The sequence below is a fragment of the Mesocricetus auratus genome, unplaced genomic scaffold (genome assembly GCF_017639785.1).
Source record: "Mesocricetus auratus isolate SY011 unplaced genomic scaffold, BCM_Maur_2.0 Super-Scaffold_100676, whole genome shotgun sequence".
NCBI lineage: Eukaryota > Metazoa > Chordata > Mammalia > Rodentia > Cricetidae > Mesocricetus > Mesocricetus auratus.
Genome location: NW_024429266.1, coordinates 23,408,160 through 23,420,265, shown reverse-complemented (window position 1 = coordinate 23,420,265; position 12,106 = coordinate 23,408,160). Strand labels below are relative to the sequence as shown.

Genomic DNA, 12,106 nt, shown 5'->3' with positions numbered 1-12,106 from the left:
ATAACTTCTCTCTAAGTTAGGAGCATACAGCTTGAATGAGGGGGGTTAACAGCCCTAATGTTAATAGGTATTAGAGGTAGGAGTTAGAGACCATTCTTATAACACCATGCTCCTTATTTATAGTGAAAGGAAAGAGAAGTTATTGATATTATTAAGGCTAATGTGATATAGGAAAAATAAAAATCTAAACTGGAGATATTTTACACTGGATCCACCTATCCCTCTTTGTCCTCAAAATAATGAGAACTTGGATCAGGTAAGCTCTACTGTAACCGTAAATTCTGATATTTCTAAATGTAGAGAACTTGGATGCCTGAATGCTCAGTGGGCCAAATCATAGGCTCTCTAATTTGATAACACAGAAAGAAAAGACATTACTCTCACTTAGTAGTAATCGGATTTGGAACATCACTGTATGTTCACTAAGTGAGGCTTTGTGGACTCATGCCTCAATAACTTTATGCCCTGCATCTGATTCTTAGAAAGGTTTTGAAATAAACCATGTTCGGTGTGCATAGACACAGTGGATGAAATGGAAACCAGATATGGAAGTCCGAGGAAGAAAAACAGGGAGATGGCAAACCAAGGTACAAACTACAGCATTAATAGTATGCATGATTTGAATTTGTTGTCTTTCCAACATCTTCATCCTTCTAGAGTCAGTTACATTCAGAACACATCTGACTTAAACTCCCCCTGTTTTCAGCATGCTCATTCTTTTTTTTTTTCAACTTTAAAGACTGGGTTTATTTGGAGAAAAACAAAAAAACCCTCAACCCAAAGGATGGGATTTTACATCTCAAGACATCTCCCAAGTAATGTCTACAGATTACAAATCATTTTCATAGAAGATATTTTTGTACAAATTTTACATGTATTCAGGAGTGGGACATAAGTCAACCCCTGTTTTTATTTTAACAGAGGAGCAAAGTAGGAGAGTATGGGACAGAACAGCCTTCTTCTGGATGCAACTATCTGGAAGGGAAATAGACATGAAGAGGGAAACTACCTTTTCATTGTCTACAACCAAAGGTTTAAAAAAAACCCATTCAATGGCGGGTCTCTCTAAAAGCCCACTTCCTAGCTACTAGCCAATCAAGTCCACTGGATGACCGACTTGCTATGCCCACTGCTGCAGCCCACGAAACCAACGCTCTTGCAGAGCAGGTCTAGGGTTTGCACATTAAGACTAGGTCTCATTTGCCTGCAAGTACCTGATGTCCCACAAAAGGGAAGCTATTTGTCAAGGAGCAGATCAAAGCAGACAGGCCAAGCTACTGTGCTCAAGAGAAGCCAGACCTTACTCAATAGTTCTCTACATCATCCTTTATTCTTGAAGGAAGTCAAGAAACCAACCCCCCCCCTAAGCAGAAAAGCACAGTCTAGGTCACATTATAAACCCAAGCACCAGCATAGAGTTCCAGTGAAGGAAACATAGAAATCTTTAACACCCAATCAAGGCTGAAGACCTTTAACTCAACTTTTCCATTTACGTGCCCCCATTCACCACCCAAGTCCATCAACAGAAATACTCTGACCTCCAAGGGGGTGAAAGCAGCAGGAGCAGGAATTAAAGACACCATAGAGCTGGTCTGTTTGACAAAAGCAGTGATTCCCCAGGCCACAACTTCTGGTGGCCAAGATAAAAAAAAAGCTGTGAGAGCAGGTGTGTGACTTACAGAGATGGCTTTTGGAAGGCTGACTGGGTCATCAAGAACTTGAGATGACCAGAGTGACAAAGTTTGGAAAGAATGTGGATATATTCAAAAGTTTAGAAAGGACAGATTTTAGAAGACTGGAATTTCCCATGATCACTAAGTGCTTCCTCATCCAGGAAATGATTGTTCTATTCACATGTCTATTGGAGGTCACACCATTTTCCCTTACTACCTGGCATGAAATAACCAATCATTTCCCCAAAGCTTTTCAAACCACGATTGAGTTTCCCATTCGTTTTGGTCCCCAGAGGTACTACTTGTTAGTGGCCTGTAGACTCACTCCCAACTACCCCCTTGGGGGGTAAAAAAACAAACAAAACACAGCTCCTCCTAGGCTGGCCCCAGTTAAGTCTGAATTGAAGTAGAATGGCTGGCAGCCTCCTGGAGACTAAAATAACTTGAGAGACTAAATCTACCTTTCCAAGGATGGGAAATTTGTTCAGATGATGTTTGGGAATTCATAGGTGCCACCACAGGATAAGAATTACAAGGTAGAACTCTCACTCTTCCCTGTACCTTTCTCTACTGCCTAACTGATGCGACCGAGTCTCACTGTCACTACATTTCTGCTGAATGGAGCCCCAGGCACTAGTCACAAAGGTAGCCACTTGGTATCATCAGAACACACCATAACTTCCCCATTCAAAAGCGGTAGCCACATCTCTCTGGCTACAATGGTGATTTTCCAATTACTTCAGTACTTTAAAAGGCTGCAGCAGCATGCAAAACATTTTCATTTCATTAAAAAAAAGTTAAGAAAGGTCTTCAGGAGATGGTGAGTTTTATTTTTTCTTGTCTGGATAGAGGTTTGATTTGCTCTCGAATCTTCCGGGGTGGAGACTAGAAGAAAGCACAGCACGAGGAGGTCTACTCAGCCTGGTCATCTCCCTCATCCTCATCTTCACCATCCACAGAGAGAGCAGCATACTTGCTCGCAGAACTAAACTTAGAGGCTGGGTTCTCCTCAGATTTCTTTGGCTCAGGTGCAGATCTGGAGTCTTGATCTTTTCTGCCATCTTTCCTATCCAACTCCTTCCAGTGGTCTTTGTTCCCCCCATCTCCAGGACCACGACTTGAGATCCCAGTTTGGCCTTTTGGGACACTTAACCCATCTATTTTATTTTCATCTTTTCTTGACGGTCCATCCTCAGAGTGCTGAGCTGGAGCTACTTTCCCTCCACCACTTGTAGGGGACTGCTGCTCTGTGTCTGAGCTCTGAGATCGAGCAGGAGGGTTAGAGCTTCGCTTCACCCACGCATTCTCCTTTGGTGGAGGGGCTGGCATTACCTTTAGAGGCTGATCAGGTTTAGAAGGTTTGGAGGTTGAAGAGTGACAGTCTTCTTCTTTATTGAGGGTTTCATTTTCTAGAGACTTCTCACTCTCTCTCCTTCGTGTATTTCTGCCAGATGTGGCTGAGGTCCCAGTCTGAGATGACTCACTTCCTGTCCTCGACCTTTCTCTTTCCTGAGTTTCTTCACTTCGCCAACTTAGGTGTCTCTCCCGTGGCCGGCGGTCTAGTTTTGGCTCATCCAGCTGCCGCTGCAACTTCTCTTGCTCCTTCTGTAGCCGCTCTTCTACCTCTCTTTCTCCAGCAGCTGTGTAGACAGGCTTTGCCCCTCCAAAGATAGAAGCTGCTCGGCTGGACTGGGAGGTGCTAGCAGAGGAATCATCTTCCTTAGGAGTACTCCGAGGTTTTAGATTCAGTTTGGGTCTTTGGGGGGACCTCTGTCATCATGTCTATAATCATCCCGAGAGTAATCGTCCCTGGAGCTTCAGGACCGATTGTCCCTTCTGTCATACCGGTCTTCATAGCGGTCCCCACCTCCTCTGTAGTCATCATCTCTGCGGTACCCACTACCAAATGCTCTTCTGCCACTGCCTATCCTGGAGTCATAGCCTCGGTCATAGTCTCTGCTGCCTCGGTCATCATAGCGATCCCGGCCCCCATAACGATCCATATCTCTGCGTGGGCCATCCTGATACCCGTCCGGATATCCATCCCGATACCGGTCTGAATCATAACGATCTCGATACTTGTCTCCAAAGCTATCATCCCCTATTCTAGGTGGGTAGTCATCAAAGCTGTCTGTGGCAGGACGGGCCCTCCAGTCTGTGTCTGTTTTGTCAGAGTCCCGATTTCTATCTCGACCGAAAGAACGATCATCCCGGTCTTTATCCTGTGCTTGGTCAGCAACGTCCACTCGAATTCGCCTGTTACCTAGAGACTCTTCATTGAGACTCAGAGCACTGAGCAGAGAATCCAGGTCTTCAAATTCTGCATAGCCAAAACCTTTCAACCTGTCGGGATTGCTGGGTTCACGTGGTAAGCGTACAGCGCTGATATTTAATCCTCTAAAGAATTCCTTAATGGAGTCTTCTGTCACATCATAGGGCAGGTTCCCCAGGAAAGCAGTGTAGGGTGGTGATTTGGGAAGACGGCTCCGGTCAATATTGGGTTCCCGAGCAGCCCGTGGAGCAGTGGGAAGGATGGAACGGTCAATTGGAGGTGCCCTATACACATCATCGTCGTTACTCTGCCAAGTTGTTGACACATCTCCTTCCAGATCATCTGTTTCATCAGCCCAGCTGACTGGCTTGGGGACATAGGTACTTCCTCCACCAGTACCCCCGTCCTCAGCTAGAAAGTCTGTTAGGGAGATGGTCTTCCCCTTCTTATTCTTCTTTTTTGCTGAGGCCGCCATGTTGGGAGAGGGAGAGAGAACGCAAAGGGAGCATGCTCATTCTTGATGTGCTTTTCAAATATTAAATTTGTTGGTAACACTTTAGATACATTCATATTTATTTTTACACATTTATAATAACTTCCTCCTAAGACAGTTCTGTTGCCAATACAATTATGGAAATTTTCTATGTTTTGGTTTTTACAACATCAACAAATTTAAATACTTAGTATATATTCAGCTCTTTTTATCAACCATATGGTAAGCCTTTAGAATTTCTACACTAGCCTCTAAACTAGAGAAGAAGAGAAGAAATAAAGATAATAGTAATTTTGAGAAAGATTTTATCTAAACCAATAAAAGGGGGAAGAACATGCACATTTTCATCAGAAGTAGCTGTGTATGTTATTATTTCATAAAACACCTGGGTATTTCAAGAAGATCCAAATAAAGAACTCAAGTGTACTTCAGGAATAAATCTATCATTATAAGAGTTGTATCTCTCTAAAAGTCTCCACCGAGGAAAGAAAGATTTTCGAAAAACAAAAATCAAAAACAAAAAATAAATTATGGAAAGAGAAACTTGAAAGTTGAAAATATATGGCTATTGACAGGGTGTGCTTGATGACCTCAATAAGCACAATAATCTTTGTTGTATAGTCATATATGAACAAATACTTGACTAATCATTTCTTCTATTTTATTTTAAGTAAAGTAGATGTGGACAGCACAGCACTACTATTCTTGCCTCCAGGTTGCTAAGACGAGTAAGCAAGTGCAGGTTGTGCCCAAAGAGAACAGAGTTCAAGTGCTCTTGAGTTAAGTCCCAAGCCATATTGTTTTCCCAGTAGTGAAATGAATTGATTAAAATGGCAAAGGTATACATGTTACTGATAAGTATATGGCAATAATGAGTGGACCTTTTTTATTTGGGGATTTTATCAAATAAAAAAATAGTGAACACTTTTAGTCCACAATAGGAAGCAAATTGAAGGAAAGGCTAAAAACCACAAGCGGGCAAATGTGACGTTGGAGGAGATAAGACTCTGGTTTCCAAACATCTTACTCCACAGAAGCTGAAAACTGATTGGAGAAATACATAAAATAATTCCAGAGAATATCCAAAAACGAGGAGAGTGACATCTATTTAAGATATCAAAAGTTCTAAAATAAAGAGAAATAGCTGGGAAAAAGAGTTGGATATACAAGGATGGGAACTCTGGTTCACAAAGGTGGCCAAAGTCCTTCTGTGGGAAGCGGTGAAGCAGAACCCTTTGATCATTCAGCAACACAGAGAGAGGATACTTCAAGTGTAATGAGTTAGTTGGAAGTCTACTTGAGAATCTAATCTCCAAGGACTTTTTTTTATTTGAGCATAAAAAGAGCAATGTTTTGAGGTTGCCTTAAACATATTTATAATAAGGTGAGGATCTAGATTGTTCATAATTCCCCAATTCTACCAAGAGCTAGTGTTCATGCGTGTTGTGGGGAGACAGCATGACACTGGGAACATCAGGAAGGGTAAAGTAAATAGTGATGGCAAGTGAGTAAAATATACATAGAAAAAATGCATGATCATAAATGTAGGTTAACTTATTCTTATCTAAATTCAATCCATTTTTCACAGGACAGATCCACGGGTATTTCTCAGAGGAATGCCTCCCTAAATTTCAACAGGTGTTAGGTGTCATGCTATCTGAGGCAATATTACTGAAGCTGAACATTTAAATGTTTGCCATCTCACCTCTTCCTGAAAACAACCTAACAAAGATTTAAAATTCTAAATTCCAAGAACACTGTTTTCAAATCTGTTCAACGCTATTTTTTCCTCGTCAACATATTGCATTTTCTCATGTTTCCTTTTCCCCCATCAATAATCTCAGTTCATAGATCCTTGATGATAGTAATTCTACTAAATCTCCCCTTTTCTAAATGCCCATCCTTGTTGTTGGGATATAATTAAGTTTCCAGGTTGCTTAGGAAACTAAACCTAGGCAGCAGCTGTCAGGGTTTTGCAATGAGGTCCCATTCCAATTCAGTTCCTTTGTCAGAGGTTAAATGAGCAACACATATTGTTCCAGTTAAGCATTTTTAAGCTAGTTACTTAAAAATACAATTTACATTTGAGACACCACAGATCTGAAAGTTGAAGGAAAAAAAACTGTGTTGTGCTGTTAGGACCACATATTCCAGGAGGTAGCAAACCATTGTGTCAGATGCAGGCAGCACTGGGGACCTGGCTGTGAAGGAGATTCAGGAATGCCAGCATCTCTAGGCAGGCAAATGAAAACCACCTGCCAGAGCAATGATACCCAAGAGCCCTCCTCAGGACAGGCAGGCAGAGTCAATTGTTCTTAGAAAATGAAGGAATAGAAGAGTTCAGTGTCATAGAAATTAAAATGGTTCTAGTGATGTACATCATAAGGATAATAGCTTCAGCTGTGGCTTTTGCAGAGTGTCAAGCATTTGTAGATACTTTTTGCATGTTTTCTAACCATATTTAAACATATTTATTGGAGGGTGAGTATATTAACTGGAAAACTGAAGCGTTTCCTTTTTAAGCATGTTAAAATTATTGACTGATACTTATGTCATTTCTATACATGTACATTAATACATGTGACAAAATATTTTTTACAATGTAAAGATGTGTTTCTGCCTAAAGCACCTTCTGGTTGAGGTGATTGTGGCCTATGCTCAGGGCCCCAACTCCCTACATTCCCCTCCTTGAATATTCCTGGGTCTTCTCTGAGCCTAGAGTGGACCCACCCCAGCAGAAAGGACCACCCAGAGTCTGACCACACCTCTGTCTTGGTGACACCCATTGGAGTACTGACCTGCTTGAATCCACTGGAAGAAAACCATGAAGCCACACCCACAAGGAAAGGAAGAGACCCCATGTGGACCCACTGGAAGATGACAATATAAAAACATATTCAACAACAGAAAAACCAATATGACACCACCAGAGTCGAGGGACTCTACACGAGCAAGACCTGAACATCCCAAACCAGATGAATCAGAAGAGAAGGACCTTAAAAGCAACTTCATGAAAATGATAGAGGCCTTCAAAGAGAATATGAGAAAATTCCTTAAAGAAATGGATGAAAAAGCAAACCAAAAATGCAAGAAATCAGCAAATCTCTTAGAGAAAGCAAGGAAAGCCAAGAGAAACAATCAAACAGATGTAGGCAACAATTCAAACAGTTCAAGACCTGAATACTGAAATAGAGACAATAAAGAAAACACAAACTGAGGGAATGCTGGAAATAGAAAAGCTGGGTAAATGATCAGGAAATACAGATGTAAGTATAACCAATAGAATACAAGAGATGGAAGAGAGAATCTCAGCTGTTGAAGACTCACTAGAGGAAATAGAGCCATCTTCTTCAGAAAGAGGATGGGATAGTGGTTAGTGGGGGCAGAGTGAAGGGTAGGGAGAGGGAAATGGGATTGATATATGAAACAAACTTGTTTCTAATTTAAATAAAATAAAAATAATAATAAAAAAAGAAAACGTAGTTTGTAAGTGACTGAGATGAGTTATCCTGAAAAATATTTTTGGACTCACTATTTCTCATGTAATGTTAGCTATTTAATTCCTGTATATCTAAAACAAAAACTAGATCTCTAATTTGTAAAGAGAAGCTTTTTCCTTGAGAGAAGCCTTCCCACCAGCTTGGTTCTAGAGCCGCATCAGTCCCAAATAAACACACAGGAGGCTATATTAGTTATGAAGCTGTTGGCCTTGCTTGTCTCTTACTGGCTAGCTCTGACTTAAGTAATTACCCCATAATTGTTGATCTAAGTATGTTTCTTACCAGAGAATAGTTCCAGGCTTCCTACCCCATGGTGTTACAAGTTGACTCTCTGTGTTCCTCCTTCCCAGAGTCCTCCTGGACTCCTAGTCCCACCTCTCTTGGTTCCCTATAGGCCAGCAGTGCTTTATTGACAAATGCACAGGACTTCCCCCAACACTAATTGAAACAGAAAATTGATAAGACTTGCTATACTGCCAAGTATAGAGATGTTTTATGTACCTAAAAAATCTGTATTCTGTTTATACTCATGATACAAATATTTATGTGTATCAAGTATATCAAATCTCTTTTTTGACAAAAAGGAATAAAATAAGATAAAACAAAAACCATAACATTGGACAAGGCAAACCAACCCAAGGAAAAGACCCTCAAGAGAAGTCACAAGAATCAGAGAACCACTTGTTCACACTAAACTTATACCTATAATATACACAGTGATCTTGCTGCTGGCCCATTTCAGTCCCGTGTTTACTGCTGCAGTCTCTGTGAATTCATATGAGATTTGCTCAGTTGATTTAGAGGGCATTGTTCTCCTCATGCCCTCCATCCTCTGGCTCTTAAACTCCATTTGTCTCCTTGTCTTCAGGGTCCCCTGAATGCTGAGGGAAGGGATCTGATGGAGACATCCCAATTAGAGGTGTGTTCTCCAAGGTCTCTCTCACTGCATAACATCTGGCTGTGGGTCTCTGATTTGTTGCTGTCTTCTACACAAGAAACCTTCCTTGAAGATGACTGAATAAGCCTCTGCCCATGGGGCACCTCTATCCCATTCCTCAGTGAGACATCTCAGTGGAATCTCTGAATGTTACATCCAGCTGGTTATGTGCCACAAAGGAGAGAGTTAACACTTGTGGGTTTCAAAGATTTTATTAAATCACCACATTAGCAGATCACTGATGGATCAGAGTTGCAAGACAAGAACTTAGGAGACTGATTTCTCCTGTTAGCACCAAGCAGGGCAGAAGTGTAAAGTTCATAAACATTTGTTGCCAAGTTACAGTTACAATTTTCACCAATCAGGATTTAGAGATTGGGGTCTTCTTTGAATGTTCCATCATTGTCAATTGATATGCAATACAAGGTTTTCAGTCCAACCAATCAGATTCATTTGTTCCTTCTGTTGTTTGGATCATTGATCAAGTTTCTAAAGATGCATAACAAGTATTTCTATGGTTTAGGGAAGAGGTTGGTCAGCTGTTGGAAGATTCTCAGTGCCCCTTGGGCTTAGGAATCTGAACTTTATTTTACCCTACAGGTAAAATGGCATCTGAAGTCAAAATGTCAGTTCTTTAGCCAAGGTGTTTTGGGCTGCTGCCTTTATCCCCTACTCATTTTGTTACTAATGAGACTAATCTTTGTCTAGGGGCTTGAATAGGGATTGTACTGTGTCCTTACAATCAGGAGCTTGGCAGCACCTATGCCAGGTTGAACAAAGTATGGAATGGTGTTGATAATATAGGGGGCAGATGAAGGTGATTCATACCCGTTTGAATTCTGCTCTCTTTCCTCCTTCCCAGTAAGGAGATTTTCTTTCATTTTGTTAGCATTACTCTAATAGCACCTGAATGCTTAGCATGAAAGCAGCAAATTTCTCCCAGGGTCTTGCATAAACCTCCCCCTATAAAGAAAAATGGGTTCAGTCTGTGGTGGTTTCCAAGGACCATGTAAACCAATAAATATGTCAACTTGATTTTCTAGGAAAAGGATGGAAGAATGGAGGTGGGAAATATCTGTCAGTTTGCTCACTTAAACGCAATAGGTTGTGGTCCCAGTGACTAAAACTTAGAATTTTCAGCCTGTTAATGGGACAGGGATGATGTACTCCCCTATGTATCTGCTTCCAGCTAAAATTCTGGCATAGGTTATCAGGGTCCAAGAGTGCTGAAAGGCAGGACAAAGGCTGGACATTGGATCATTGATCAGGAACACCTGATTAGCTGTTCTAGTTGAAGGGACAGGGAACAATCACATAGACCGGACTGGTTCACATCAGCCTTCAGCAATGCCAGAGTTCAGCAGTTTGTAGTCCACTGGTGCTCCTTAGGGGGTGTCTGAGACAAATATAGACTAAGGACAAAAGTTATAATTTAGGAGTTGTAGAACTTATATTTATCTGAAGTCCATTTGACCTGTGACAGGTGGATTGAAGACTTAAAACATTTTTGACTCCATGAAGCTTACATAAATTTTTAGTTTACCAAAGGATACTAAAGTTCTAGACATATTAACATTTTCATTGTACTGAAGTACATATTGTAGAAAAAGCAGTTAGCAGTTTCTGTAAAACAGCTGGAACCTTGGAGACATGCAAAAGCTATGGATGGCATTGGGTTAGCCTGGTGAAACACACCTTAAGTCTATATTTAGAAGATAACCAAGCGAAATGTAAATCTTGATTGTATGATTGAATGATGAGTATTTAATGCTCTATCAGATCATACCAACTCCATTCTTTAATGTTAAAACTCTGTACCCTTATTGCTTATACTTATATATCTTAAGCTATATTCTGAGACCCTTAGAACTTAAGTCTTTACAGCCTTAGACTTACATGGATTTCGAACTATTTTTTCCATATAATCATTTATCAGAGATGTGTAATATGAAGCCTGTGAGCAAGGCAAACCTGTTTTGCCTTTTCTTAACAAGAGACCTAGTAGCTTTAACTAACTAATGAACTGACTAATGAACCCACAAGGTGGCTGTAGTCTTGAGGGAAGGAGATGACTATCAGCTGTTGCCCAGCTAAAAAAGCTACTGTTAGTTTAACCATCAATGTTAGAAATCTGAGAAGATTTAGCCAAAATTACAGAGACTAATCTATGCCCTGATAATCATTGAAGGCTCCTATGGTTCCATGGTGTTGGGGCCAGAGTTACTAGGACAGCAGTCTTGACTGCCAGGACTAGAAGACAAACTTTCCTGTGGAGGAGAAACATAGGGGTACTGACCTTGCCTTGCCTAGGCAAAGTGGGGCAATCGGCTCTCCAGAATCCTGGTTGTCCACAGTTCAGGCTGAGCCCTGGCAGCAGGTAAGCATTGGGGTAGTCTTGCCCAGTGGTTAGCTGATTAACATTACCACTGTCCACGTAGAATTGTCGGTTGCTGTGTCCATTGTCTTCTTAGAGACATTGGGAGTCACTGATAGGATCTGAGAGTCTCTGTCTGTCATAAAAGCTTAAATATCTTAAATGCCATATTCATTAACTATCTGGCAGTTTGAGGACTTGAGCCAAGTTGCACTTGTTTGCTATTAGTTATTTGTTTTAGGCTCTACCTTGAAAACATTTTTTTTCTGTACTTGATCACTTTAGTACTTAACATGACTTATATAAATATACTTTTGAACATCTCAAGGCTTAATCATCTTTAACAATTTGCAATAAGTTAGCCTTAAGAATGGCAATTTCTGAGTTGAAGCTGTTTTTAGTATAATAGTGAGACTTTTAACTCATAAACACAGTCTACAAAGAGACTGGGAATGTTCCTGATCCTTTTATAGTACCATTACAGAATATAATAGTTTCTTATATGACTCAGTTTGCCAGAATAGCAACAGCTTAGCAATGTTAGCAAAAATAAGGAGGTTAGACATATATCTTTAACTTATGTTTTGTAAGTTTAAATAAACCTTAAGTAAGGAGAGACATTTCTAAGCTAATGTTTTTCATTATTTGTGGTCATTGTAATGCAAATGCCCGACATGCAGGCAATCCTGTGCTACTCCTATAAAAAAGTCTTTTGACCCTAAAGGTTGAAAAACTGCTACATTTTATTTGCCACATTGTTTAAGGTCACTGTTTAATTGCATCATAAGTTTGAAATATCTCAGTTTCTGTTGCTTAGTAGTTGTGACTCTAACTTTAGTTGGCCAGTAATCATATTG

At 40.6% G+C, this 12,106-nt stretch overlaps 1 protein-coding gene across 1 annotated transcript; it reads right to left on the bottom strand.

Moving 5' to 3' along the window:
• Positions 1–2,482: 2,482 nt before the first annotated feature.
• LOC121136834 (eukaryotic translation initiation factor 4B-like) lies at positions 2,483–4,447 on the bottom strand. Its single transcript, XM_040738225.1, is given in 2 exon segments — positions 2,483–3,433; positions 3,436–4,447. Coding segments are annotated over 2 exon segments (1,833 nt in total). The 5' UTR covers positions 4,421–4,447; the 3' UTR covers positions 2,483–2,585.
• Positions 4,448–12,106: the final 7,659 nt, after the last annotated feature.